The sequence below is a fragment of the Empidonax traillii genome, unplaced genomic scaffold, assembly GCF_003031625.1.
Source record: "Empidonax traillii isolate 1590-97213 ecotype Southwest subspecies unplaced genomic scaffold, ASM303162v1 scaffold1125:size176652, whole genome shotgun sequence".
Lineage (NCBI taxonomy): Eukaryota > Metazoa > Chordata > Aves > Passeriformes > Tyrannidae > Empidonax > Empidonax traillii.
Genome location: NW_020956318.1, coordinates 106,809 through 120,271, shown reverse-complemented (window position 1 = coordinate 120,271; position 13,463 = coordinate 106,809). Strand labels below are relative to the sequence as shown.

The following is a 13,463-nucleotide window of genomic DNA, read 5'->3' as shown; positions in this document are numbered from 1 at the left end:
TCCTTGTTGCAGCTGAGCTGATGGACACATGTGGTGATACCAGATTAGATTAAACCCCTGGCCCTGCCAGGTGATGCCCAGTCAGGACCATTCCCTCATGTCTCCTTCCAGCCAACTCTGGAGAAAACCACTGCCTGTCTGCCTGTCTTTTCGCAGAAACTTTTATTATTCATGGGTTATTTCAGCCCATCATGGAATCATGGAATTGTTACAGTTGGAAAAGTCCTCTAAGATCTTTGAGTCCTCCCATTCCCCCAGTATTGCCAAACCCAGCACTTAACCATGTCCCCAAGTGCCACACCTGCATGGCTTTTAAATCCCCCCTCAGGGACAATGATTCCATCAGTGCCCTGGGCAGCTGTGCCAGGGCTTAACCATCCTTTCAAGGAAGAAGTTTTTCCCAACATCCAGCCTAAACCTCTCCTGGCACAGCTTGAGGCCATTTCCTCTTGTCCATCGTTCTCCCCCTGCCCTCCACCTTCCCTTCTTAATGGTTTATGTGACTATTTTGGGGAGGAAAGGCAACATTTCAAGAAAAGCACTGTGGTAAGGAAAAAAATTTAAACTCTTCCAGGTTTGATGACAAGGGGTCCCCTCGTCGGAGTGAGGGGCAGGGCAGAATGGGCAGGTGGACAAGGGGCCTCCAGCCCCACTCAGCCCAAGTGGGGAGACCCCCTGAAGCCCCTCCCAGCTCCAGGCCTTGGCTCTGGGCTGTCGAGCACAGCCCCAGGACACGTGTTCCTTCCTTTTTTTGTACCTCTTTCAGGGTTGTTTTTTTTGAACCCAAACGAGGGCTCTGCAAACCTTTTCAGCACAGCCCCTCACAAAAACACCCCGTCCTTCCAGAGCCCTGAGATCTTCAGAAAATAGCCAGGTCCCTATTAAAAGCAAATCCCAGCTACGGAACAGCCTCTCCAACCTCCGCCTTTCAAAAAGGACCACACAAAGAAGCCCTCCCCAGCCTGGGAAGAGCTGACCCTTCCAAATTAATTATAAGTTCACAAGGACCCAATTTACTTCGGAATCTCCTTTAATAAATGCAGAGTGGAGCAATAAAATGAAAAGCAAGGGCCGGGCGGGAACCTCGTGGGACCGGCTGGGCCCTTGTCTCGACACCAGGCGAAAAGAAGGGCGAGGGAGAGGGAGAGGACCCCCCTCTCCGACTGATTTTCTTGGTTATAAACACAAGGCACAGTGTAATGAAAGTCCTTCTAATAGGATTAGGTGGCACGGAGCCAAGGAGCCGTCCAAAACAACTCCGAGAGGGGGTGAGGGGTGGGAGCAACGCCAGGATGGGAAAGGCTCGTTAAATTGGATAATATACTTCCAGAAATGTTCCTTCTACTCCAGCCAAGGCAGTAAAACGTTAGATGGCCCCGTCATGTTTGAAGTTTGTTATTTTTGGAAATTACTTTAAGAAACGCGGAAATAAAAGCATAAAGCAAAGTATTAAATTTAAAGGGCCAGATTCTGATCTTAATAACCCAGGGATTTACATGCAAATAAGCAGGATCAATCTCTGGCCCCAAAAATGCACACTCACCTGCAGAGATCAAAGCAAACCCGGGGTGGGAGGCTCAGCAACGGGTGCTTCAAAGCTCCTCCAGCTTTGGGTTTGTAAGGAGGAGATATCGCTCAATTAAAATCGGTAAACACACCAAAAAAAAAAAAAAAAAAAAAAAAAAAAAAAAAAAAAAAAAAAAAAAAAAAAAAAAAAAAAAGAGTCCTGTGGCAAATTGCTCTACCTTACAGAAAGGGCTTACCACAAGCAATGAATAAAAATAGGCTTGGGGAAGAACATCAAGTTAAAATTAGTAAGAACAATAGCCTCACTTCCAGAGCGGGGTTTTGTCTTCCCAGCGCTTCCCAGCGAAGCCCCGGGAAGCCGGGAGGGCTGGGCGAGCTCCAGCGCTGGAAGGAAACCTCGGCAAAATCTGGGAGATCAGGAGAAAGCCGCCTCATTCCCAGCTCTGATCCTGGTGCGATTCACACCAAAACACCCCCGGAGAGGGGGGTTACACAACTTTTTACCCCCTGCTTTATTCCCACCGTGGTGCCAGTGATCTCCATCCATCTGGGTCTGGGTGAGGCTGGAGGAAAGTCACGGCAGAAAAACAGAGGTTGGGAAAAAAGCAGAGATCAGGTGAAGCATGGCCCCAAACCTGCCCCTTTGGACATGGAGCTGCAGTCCCTGGATCCACTCCAAGGGATGAAGGTTTATTTCTGGCAATCTGTGTAAGTGGTATTGAAGTTTCTCCCGGACTTTCCTGGATGTGAAGGGCAGAGGCAGCCTTTGCTCCAGTGGAAAGCAGATGGGGTTTAACCACCTTTATTTCGACAACTCCTCCAAAGCTGGAGAAGTTATGACTTGATTTAAAGCCCACAGGAGAAAAAGGGAGGAATCTTTGCTTGTGATTTCCACAGGGATTTGGATGAGATGGTTAATTCCCAGCCCTGCCACACCTCCAACCCTCTGTGGCTGATAACCTGGGCGAGATATCGAAGCACAGACAAGCCCCCACAGGAGCCACGGAGCCTTATCAAGCAGCGAGGTGCAATCAGGCAGATCCTAAAAGAAAGGATGGACCAAATCCAGCTGAGGATGGGGCTGGAAGGAGCTCAAGAGCTGCCAGAACTTTGACAGGAATCGGGTTAAGACTTGATTGTCTTTCAAGGTGCCATGAGTCCAACCATCTCCTGGGAGCACCAGCTGAAGGGACTGGTTTTGGAGCTGCCCAGCTGGGTGCTGGGTGAAAACCGGTCTGGTGACACCCAAGAAACATTCTCTCCAAGGGATGCCTTGACAGAAACACAAAATCCTTCAGAAACTACATTTTTAGCTTAAGGGGATAAAAAAAAAAAAAAAAAAAGGCATTTTAAGCACTCTGCTTTTGGTGAGGGGGAAATGGAGAGGACTTCTGATTTGGGGGCTGGGGGTATTAGAGGTGACTCAAGGCTCACTGTCCCTCCCTGGTAATCATTCCCACCCTGCTCCTCCTGGAGGCAATGGAACAGCAGCTGGGGTGTCCCTGGTACATAACCCCCACTCCTCACTGCTCCTTGAGGGGGCTGGGGGACAGCAACAACCTAAGCTGCCATCCCAGCCCAGGCCACCCCCAGCCCTGTCTTCCCCCAGAGCTGATGGGACCTTCCTGGTGGTCCTGGGATGTTCTGGGGTACAGGAAGAGCCCAGCGTGGGGCTGGAGCAGAGAGGGTGACCAAGGAGAGTGTTCTACCAGCAGCTCTCACACAGGGCAAAGCTCCAGCTAAAGCTCCACAGATTGTTCCTTCCCACCTTGGCTTAACAAAGGCAGCCACAACTGGTGGCCTGTGGCTGGTCCAAAGCAATGTGCCCTTCACCATGGACAAGGAACACAATGGCTGAAGATCTCCAAGGGGAAAAGTGATTCAGTGGTGTAGGAAAACACAGAATCAGAATGGTGTGGGCTGGAAGAGACCTTGAAGATCATTTAATTCCAAACTCCCTGCCACGGGCAGGAAGATCTCCAACAAGACCAGGTTGCTCCAAGCCCTGTCCAACTTCATCTTGAACACTTCCAGCTGTTCCGAGTAACATGGCCAAGGTGATCCATCCTCCCCAACACTGCTCACTCTGGGCTCAAGGCAGAGTGAAAGCTGGGGAGGTGACCCACTTGCCCACCAACCCATTTTCCAGCCAGCCCAACACCACCAAGTTGTGCCCACAGCAGAGGAGCTCTGGGACCAGGCTGTGGCCACCAGGTCTGCTCCTGCCAGCAGGTGACAAGGCTGCTGGGGACCCTGTGGCAGAGGACAACTGGCATGTGGGGGCCAGGGGGCTCAGCCCCCCCTGCAATGGGGCTGGTGATGCCTGTGAGGGCTGTGAGCACCATGTCTGCATGTTCATGGCAGCAAGAGGTGGGCAGGGCCCCCAGGGTCAGTACAGGTGGGTCCCACATGCCGGACACCAGGCCAGCTTTCTTTCCAGCAAGACCAGGATGAAAAACTCCTTCATCACTGGCACTTCTCTAAGCAGAAAAGGGTTTCTGGGAGCAGAACAAGGTGGGAGCAGGAAGGTGAGAAACAACAGAAGAAAATCTCACCACTGAGACACAGACCCAAGCCCCGCCGGTGCTGAGCTCATTGTTCCAAACAGCACCATTAAAAAATCCTACTGTGTAGCACTTGTGGCCAAGCCTATTTGTTCCTTTAACACCGAATCTCCAGGGAGAGAGAAGGAAGGGACGTCGCTCTCAGCTGTGCTTTCCCGCTGACCCAAATACCCCGGGCCGGAGGGATCAAGGGCCAGGAGGTGACCTCAGATCCGCCGCTGGAGGAAGTGTCTTCCCTCGCTTCCCGCGGCTTCTCCCGCTCGCGCCGCGCAGCTGGGACAGGGACACGCAGGGTCACCTTCCCCAGCACCTGGCGCTTCTCCGAGGAGAGCTGGGGGAGGTAACTCACATCCTCCTCCCCACCTGCGCTGCTGCTCCAAGGAATAAATGATTTTTGGGCTTGCTCCAGAGACAGGGAAGCTCTGCCGGTGTGACAAACCTCGTCACGCACCTTCAAAACCCTCCCCAGCCCTACCTGGCTCCGTTTTTGGGTGGCCTGGGAGCCTGAACAACCCTGTGGCCCTTCCCAGGAGGACGCTGTGGGGGGGGGGCAGCCGGCTGTCCCCCCCTCTGTGGGGCTCCTGCAGCACATCTGCACTGAGGACCGAGCAGCTGTTTCATCTTGTGCCCTTGGAGAGCCATTTGCGTCATCCTCTGCTCGCTCAAAGTGAAGCCTGAAACGCTCCCAACGGCTCAGCCCCATGTGCTCATCACCCCCTGCGGGCCCAGCCTGTCCCAGGGTTGGATGGTCAAGGCTTAAATAAAATCAGATGCAAAAGTCACATCTGAGGAGGCCACCACAATGCACATGGAAAACTGAGCTAAAGAGCAGCAAAAAGAAGTGAAAGAGTCCCAAACCAAAGCTGGGGAACGCCAAACAGAAGCTGGGGAACACTAAACAGAAGATGAAGAGCCAAAACCAGAATCTCTGAAACCCCAAATTAAAGCTGGGGAGCACCAAACTGAAACTGGACAGCATCAAGCCAAAGCTGAGGAGCCACAAACTGAGGCTGGGGAGCACCAAACTGAAGATGACAAGCCCCAAACTGAAGTCGAGGAACCCCAAACTGAAGTTGTGGAGCCCCAAACTGAAGCTGTGGAGTCCCAAATTGAAGCTGAAGAGCCCCAAATGGAAAGTGAGGAGTACCAAACCGATGCTGAGGCACAGCAAACTGATGCTGAGAAGCACCAAACCAGTGCTGAGGAGCCCCAAACCGAAGCTGAGGAGCCCCAGCTCAGAGCTGGGGAGCACCACAGTGAAGCAGACGGGCTCCTCTGGACGGAGGTGGGGCCGTGTGGTGGCAGCCACTGTGCATCACGTGCAGCTAAAAGCCAGTTAAACTCATTAATTGTATAGCAAGCCCTGCTTGGTACCATACCCTAAAGCTTCAGAACAAAGTCCTCCTTTATCAGGTTTGGCTGACTTCTCCCCCCCTCCCTTCTTTTGAAAACAATTCCACAACAGCCTGAAAATTGGAATAAATGGAATTATTCAGAGGAATTATTCAAGGCCGGGTCTGACTAAAGACCCTTTCAGTGCCGTGTTCATGGCAGTATTAGGACAGAGAAAGGAAAAAAGTGAATGTTGGAGAAGTGGCATCTACTGTCCCGTGGCCATGGACAAGGCAACACCTTCCCAGAGACCAGACCCAGCAAGTCTCCATTCAGTCTTTGTCTTAGCAGAGTTTCAGAATACTGATTTTTAACTGGTTCACAAGCACAGGGCCCTGGAGCAGAGCAGGTTAGGAATGTGCTTTGCTTTATAAACCCCATCACACCTCTCCTGATCGTGCCTCTCTGCCTTCCCTTCCTCTCAGGGATGCAGGGGACTTTCAAGAGATGATGCCCAGGCCACCTCCTGTAACCACTAAGTGACAGATACCAGCTTATGTGAGAGCAAAGTCCCAAAATGAGCAGCCCTGCGGCCACGCTAAGTAGAGATGGAGACAAATCTGTGGTTTGGCTTGGCAGGAGCAGGAGCGGAGTGTTTGCCTGAGGTTCATGCGCTCAACATCTTGGAGAAGATCAGCCCCAGCCTTATTTTGCATCATTTCTTTCCAAAACCATAAAATTCGACCCTGGCTGAAGCAAAATGGCGTTAGAGCTTGTTTCTGAACTGCATCATGTCCTCCCCATCCACAGCCTCAGCCTCGAAGGCTCCAGAGCTGGTCCAGAAATGCAAATTCCTGTGAAACCCATCCAAAAGCAACAAGGCAGCATGTGCTCTGCAGCTGAAACCCACCATGTGCCCAGGCTGGATTTTAATTCCCAGAGCTCCACTCCACAGGCCAGGAAGGTTTTTATTCTCTGTGTTGCCTCTGGCTTGCAATTCTTGAGGGATGATTCACCTACCACACACTAAAGTTGCCCAACAAACAGGAGCCACGGTCGCAACTACTTCTCAACATGGGCTGTGTCCCGTCCAGACGTCTCTCCATGACCCACACTCTCAGGGAGGTTGGGGATCTTGTTATTCCAAGCTCTCCTGATGTTGGGTGGCTCCAAAGGATGTTGGGTTGGACCACATTTGCCTGTGTCCCATCTCCCTGGGCGAGAGCCCAGGACTCTCTTGGCGTTCAGCTGCTGTTGGGCAAAACCAGTGCCCTCCTGCAGCTCCTGGCCAAATGAACTGGCAAAGACTCTTTGGTACTGGAGGGAACAAACCAAATCCCCTGGGTGAGCATCCCCCCCTTCCACTGTGCTGTCAAACACCTCGCCAGCCCCTGACTGCATTTTCATCCAGCAATTTTACGAAAAACAGAAAAGTTCCATTTTAATTGGTGAAAATTCCCTCCTCCCACCCGTGGAGCACCAATCTGTAATTAGCCTTTCATGTAAAACGATGTTTATTCCTGACAGGGTTTGTCTTGGCACAAACATGCCCTCTGAAATGCGCACACATTTGAAGACTCAGACCCTGCATTTAATTCTCTATCTGCTTGTTAATCCTCATTGTTCCCAAGCCCCTTTTCAAAACACACCCACAGGGAGAAGAAAGTATTTTTTTATATATGCACAAAGCCCCCTTCCAGCATCAGGACACCAGCAGCGAGCGCGGCACCGGCCCAGGGTCCAGCCGTGCCCCAGCTCCCAGCGCTCACCCCAACTCCCAGTGCCAAAACCAGGACTCCTTCCTCCTGATTTTTTCCATCTTTCCTCTTTTTTTCTTTTTATTTTAATATACAGTCCTTCTCCCCAGCTGTGACGCCCCTGCAACACAACAAACTCCTCCAAAGGGTGGGAGCCCTGGGGTGGGAGGGTGAGGAAAACATGGTGGGGAAACCACCAACTGCCCCCAGCCCCGTTCTGGAGAACCTTCCTTCAACAGTGGGAGCTAGAATCCACGTTTCATGATTCCTGGGCTCAATTTGGAGCGATTTGGGATTTAGACTCTCCCAGAATGCAGCAGCCACATCTCCCAGCACAGCAGCTTGAGGCTGGACCAGCAGCCCTTGGGGACCTCCCAACTGGGACTGGGTGACCAAAGCAGCCCAGATCCTTCCCCTCAGTGCAGCTCCAAGCACAGACAGCAGCACGGGGCCCATGGGGGTGAGCAGTGAGAGCAGGGGGGTCCTGAGTGGTTGCCAGAGGCTGCTCCAGGTTGTCCCACTTCCAACAGGGCAAGAAACACAGTGTCCACCTTACAAAATGAAAGGGAGAGCAAAGGGTCAGGGTTAGGGTCAGGGTTAGCATTTGGGTCAGGGGAAATATTAGGGTCAGGATTAGGGTTTGAGTTAGGGACTGGGTGAGGGTTAGGGTTTGGGTTAGGGTCAAGGGTGTAGGTATGGGTTTGGGTTAGGGTCAGGCTGAGGATTGGTGTTTCTGTGAGGGTTAGGATTTGGATTTTGGTGAGGTTCAAGGTCAGGCGTAGGATCAAAGGCAAGGTGATGACTGGGGTTTGGGTTAGGGTCTGGGTCAGGGTTAGGATTTGGGTTAGAATTTGGAGTACGGCCAAGGTCTGTGTCAGGAGGCCCAGTTCTCCCCACTCCAACACACCCTGGTGGGTTGGAATTCCCTCCAGGCCCCATGTGCTGGTTCCTCATGGTGTGATTTTGGGGAACAGTTCCCATTGCTGTCTCCAGGCAGGTCCCAGAGCAGATGGCAATGATTAACCCTGGTGGGACGCTGTGGGTCAGCCGTGGCCCCAGACACGTGCAGGCTGCTGCCTGTCCAGAACTGTCAGCCTTTGGAAAAGCCACGACCTGACCAAACTTCACCAGGCTTTGACTATGATTAACCATCTCCAGTCACTGCACAAGGGCACAAAGCCTGGGAACAGCTCAGCACTCACACCCTGACACGGCCATTGTCTCATCCCCAACAGGACCCCCAAAGGTGACCCCCCTTCTCTTCCCCCAGCCCCAGAATGTGTCATCTCCTCTGAATCCCCACTATGGCCACTTCATGTAAGTCACAGACTTATTCTTGTAACCAGTTCTTGTGGCCACAGATGGCTGGGAGGACAGTGCAGCTGGGGGACCAGGCTGGTGCAGCTTCAGGGATTTGCCCCAGTGCTTCATCTCCTGTTTGCAAACAGGGCAGGGGGGATGGGAGAGGTCAGGGAGGGATGGAAGGGAGCAGGAGGGATGGAAATGGTCAGGGAGGGATGGAAGGGAGCAGGAGTGATGGAAGGGGAAGGTGCCTGTGAGGACACGAGCACTGGCGCCAGGACTGGGCCAGCAGCGCCAGGAGACGTGGCCAGCCAGGGCCGGCCACCACTTCCCAGTCTGCGATTCCAGATGAGTACTGCCACTTTTGGGGGGGCACCTGAGAGTCCCAAAGGGCAGGAGGATGACTCTGGGAGCACCTCAGCCCTGCCCTGCCAGCTCCCCGTGCGTGGGTGCCGTGGCTCTCCCCGGCCGGAGCAGCCTGGCTGTGACTGGGGCTGTGCCAGCCTGGGAGCACAGGGGGAGGCAGCACCACAGCTCATGGGCTGGGATGAGGGGCCACAGCCACCATGCCACAACCAGGGGCTCATCTCCCATCCAGGCACAGGATCCACGTGCATCCCTATGGATGCCAATGCCCAGCACAGCAGCCGGCAGCCCATCTCCGTCTGTGTGCTGATATTGTACCTGACACACGGCTGCAGGATGCCAAAAACACTCCAGGCTGAGAGCACCTGGGGCATCCCAACCCCTCGATGCCTCAGAGAGAAGGTGGGATGGCTCCTGGCCCCCGAGGGGAGGCAGGGTGAGTTCCCCTCCCGAAACGCTGCTGGTGGCCCGAGGTTGCTCCATCCTTGTGAAATCACTGGGCACTTTCTGGCTCCTCTGCCAACCCCCCTGAGCTGTGTTTGGGAACTCTCCTCCTTCTGTGGTGGGACTGGGGTGAGAAAGGATGCCTTTTCCAAGCTGAAAGAGACAGAAAAGTTTCCCTCTCTGCCAAATCTCTCCCCGAGCCATCTTCTGTTTCCTATTAACTGCGAGAATAAACCCTCCGGCCCAGGTCCACGCTCCTCCCACTGCAACTCCCATGGGCACTTGTCAACATCCCAGTAAAAAAAGGAGAATTAAACCCATGCAACCTGGCTGGCCCTGACCCAGGGACCTGCAGAGCAAGGGCTGGCGGCGGGTGGAAAACAACCCCCCTGCTCTGCTCTTACATCTCCCCCACAGAAACTTTTCAACTCCAGTTGCTGGCAGGAGCCAGGCTGATCCCAGCTGAATTCCTTCCACTTACCAGCAAATAAATAGCAGTTAAATGAAGGGAAAGAGAAAAACACCCTTTTTTTTCAAAGGGAAAACAAAGAAGTCGGCGAAAATAAATGAAGGCAAAATGTTGGTCTGGTCACAGGCTCACGAAGATCTTTTTTCCTCCCAGTTGGGTACTTGACAGCCTTCCCTTTCAGCTAATTAAGGGATACTCAGAAAGAAAAATAGTCCCAGCCCTTTGCCAGCCCTGAGCATTAAGGGGAGAGTCACAGCACGTTGGAGACCAAACCCAGCCCTGGCCACAGCTTCTCCACCCGCCCAGGCACCCAAACCACCGGTTTTTAGACAAATAGGTGCTGTCGCAGGACATTTATGGTCCTCTCCCAACCCTGGCAGATTTCGGCACAGACTTTTCTCCCAACTCTCTGGTTGTGGGCATCTCCAACCTTGGAATCATAGACTCATGGAACTGTTTAAGTTGGAAAAGCCCTCTAAGACCATTAAGTCCAACTGTTAACCCAGCACTGCCAAGCCCAGCACTAACCCATGTCCCCAAGTGCCACATCTACATGGCTTTTAAATCCCCTCCAGGATATATTATTTGTGTGTATCTATGCCTTCCCCTAGACAAGGGCTACTCTTCTTGCCCTCCAAGTATTTCTCTCAACCAACGCCTCCCTTGCTGTAAAATCTCCAAGTATCACTTTGCAACCTGTCCCTCACTGGACAGAGGACACAGTTAATTACCTTGTTTTTTCACTTTTTGCCTTTATTTATTTATTTATTTATTTATTTATTTATTTATTTATTTATTTATTTTAGGAAGTTGAAGGCAGTGATGCACCTTCTGTCCTCTGGCAGGAACAACCCCAGACCCCAGCCCAGGTTTCAGCACTGAATGTCCTTCCCCCTCCTCTCCTCCACACCTCCCAGTCAGCCCAATCCTTTCCCATTATGTGGTGACACCTTCCACATCTCTCCTGGGGCTGCTCAACAATTAATGATCCATTGTCCCTCCCCCTCAGCACAGAGCACTGCCTGGCTCTGGTCACATTGCACCCCAAGTCTGCAAAGGCACCTCCCCAAAAAACCTACCCCGTGGGAGCTCTGCAGGGAGGGATGGCTCCTGTCACCCCCCACAGCTGTGTCACCCCAGCCCTGAGTTGGGGGGTCCTCACCATGACCCACTGTCCCCTGCTGTCTTTTGAAGGGGTGGGGATGGAGATGGGGATGGGGATGGCATGAAGTGCCAGGGCAGGGCCAGGTTGGGCCTCAGGAAAAGGTCCTTCCCCTAAAAGGTGGTTGGCACTGATCAGGCTCCCCAGGGCAGTGGGCAAGGCCCCAAACCTGTCTAAGAAGCATTTGGACAGCACTTCTTGGATGGGGGTGGGGATGCTGTGGAAAGAGCTAAAGCATCCTCCCCACAAACACCCCCAGCCCATAACCACCCCACTCCAAGCTCCAGATGGAAAAAATGCTGTGGCAACCTCAGCCTGAGCCCCTCTGGCACAAAAACCCCTAACGGGCGAGGGCTGGGGCGGCGGCGGTGCCTCCCCTATGGCACCACCCGAATATTACCAAAATATTTCAGATATGTGACTTATTTGCTTACACCCAGAACAGCCCCAGGTTCCCCGAAGACAAAGTCTGCCCAACACCAGACTATACACGGGGCTGGAAATATGAAAGGGAAAATCGTGGTGGCTGCTGCGGGCGCTTTCCGAGGCATCAGGCAGCTTTTAAGTTGTTTTGCCCCCAAGCTTCATTCACAAAGGAGATAACACCTCCCTGCCATGGCCCCTTCCATCTCAGCTCTTCTGCCACACTGCCATCTCCACCAGGCAGTCACGGGGCTCAGCCCCAGCCCAAACCCCCCGCAGCATGAGGGACACGAGGCAAAGACTGACCACAGTGATCCACTGGGGAGTCCCCTCCGTTGAGGGGATATCTTTAAAAATCAAAACAGATGAAGATAAGCCATTTTTAAACAGGTTGAGCAGCGCCCTGAGCAGGCACAGAGCTAGGGCAGCATCCTGGGCCGCCCCAGCTGTGTCCGTGCAGCAAAACAGTTCCATGGTGGAACATTTGGGCTTTTCTCCTGATGGCCATTGGGAAATTATTTTCCTCCTCCAGTGCTGGAGAGCTTCCCCTGGGTCTGCAGCACAGACAGAAGTGCCTTTGGCTAGTGCTCCTGAAACCTAATGATGGGGAAAAAGATCCCCAAATGACACAAGACTTGCGTATCATCGTTAAACCAGACACCCAGAGGCCAAACGAGGGGTAAAATATCCATGTGATTTTAATCTCTTGAAGCTTCCTTACATTAAAGACAACATTTGAAAACAACTGGATATCTCAGCAAAATAGAGCAGGCTGTAATTAAGCAAATCTGATCGCTGAAGGAAAGTGAAAAACAGCAATTTCTCATTTAATTATTTATTATTCCCCGGCAAGGAACAGGTTCCACCCCTTTGCCAACGGGCTGTCACTTTTGGCTGACCTGCTCTCATTTGAAAGTTTTTCAGACACCGGGTGGCTTCGGCCGCCGCCCACCCGTGCGGGGAAGGGCCAGCCCTGCCCTTTGGTGCTCGGGAAGGGTGGGGAAGAGCCGTGGCCGAGGCGTCGGGGTTCCCTGCGGGATGATCCCCGGCACCATCCCCAGCACCCCCGGGAGCCGGCCCCGGGGAACCCTCCAGCTCCTGCTGCTGCACCCTGAGCGGGGCTGGGTGACCCGTGCAGGTCTGTGCACACAGTGCCTGCTGCACACACATCTACATATATACATGTACATCAAGAGCCAGCCCCGCAGGGTTGAGCCCAGGTGACGGCCCCGGGCAGAGCTGGGGCTCCCTTGCAGCCACACGGTGTTTAACACGCCGAGGGGAACCGGGGACAGCCCGGGCCACTCCAAGGCCTCGGTAGCAAAGGGCTCTGAAGGCAGGTGAAACATTAATGTGCTTTTCTGGGGAAATGCCTTTGCTTTTTTGCTGCATCAAGGGCTTTGAAGTGGGAATAAACAAGGGGCAGGTTAATGAAGGCTTCTGCCGGTCACTGGGTAAGGTTTGGTGCTGCGGGTCAGGGTCACAAGCCACACATCCCACCTCTGTGGCTCTCTTCCTCCCCAGGGAAATACGGCATTCTGGGGTAGGGGAGGAATCACAGCGACCCTGTCCCTTCAGGTGCCAGGTGTGGTGCTGCTGTAGGGAACACGCCCCACAGTTCCCAGGTTTGTTTTCAAGTGCCTGAGCTCCAACTTCTGTAAAGCCCATCCGTGCCTGGGGGCAAAGGGGAAAGCAGGTGCAGAGTGGATTCAGCAGCGCAGAGCTGAAGCCTGACAGGATTTTGGGGTAAGGAGGGATGTGAGGGGCCGTGGGCAGCCCTGGAATGCAAACCCCCAAGCATGGGGTGGATCTCTGCTCTGCCCAGGTCCTATCCCTGGAGATGTGCTGGAGGACACCGTGACAGCCCTGGGGATGCTGTTCACAGAAGCATCATGAGACTGCTCGGCCTCTGAATGATCCTGGCATGGAGCGGTCCCTTCCCAAGGCAGCTGGGGCACACACGTGGTGGTGGCATTATGGACGGGCAGAGAAGGACAGGGGTGCTGGGAGCCAGGTATTTTGGTGGGTACCAGCAAAGAAGGGAGGACTGGTGAGACCAGGGTAAATCTGCACCATGGGGCTGAGTAAAGACAACCACAGCTCACTGCTGCCCACAG

The 13,463-nt window shown here is 53.4% G+C and overlaps 1 protein-coding gene across 2 annotated transcripts in view; it reads right to left on the bottom strand.

Annotated features, from left to right (window-relative positions):
- SLC16A2 (solute carrier family 16 member 2) overlaps nucleotides 1-13,463 on the bottom strand; it is a 36,630-nt gene that overhangs the window by 9,794 nt on the left and 13,373 nt on the right. Inside the window, exon 1 of one of the 2 annotated variants that reach the window (XM_027905153.1) lies at nucleotides 10,590-10,713. The exons of the other annotated variant lie outside the window; for it this stretch is intronic. Within the exon in view, the coding sequence (XP_027760954.1) occupies nucleotides 10,590-10,698 (109 nt within the window). The 5' untranslated portion in view covers nucleotides 10,699-10,713. Of the gene's footprint in view, nucleotides 1-10,589; nucleotides 10,714-13,463 lie in introns of those variants that run through there. 2 annotated transcript variants of the gene reach the window in all.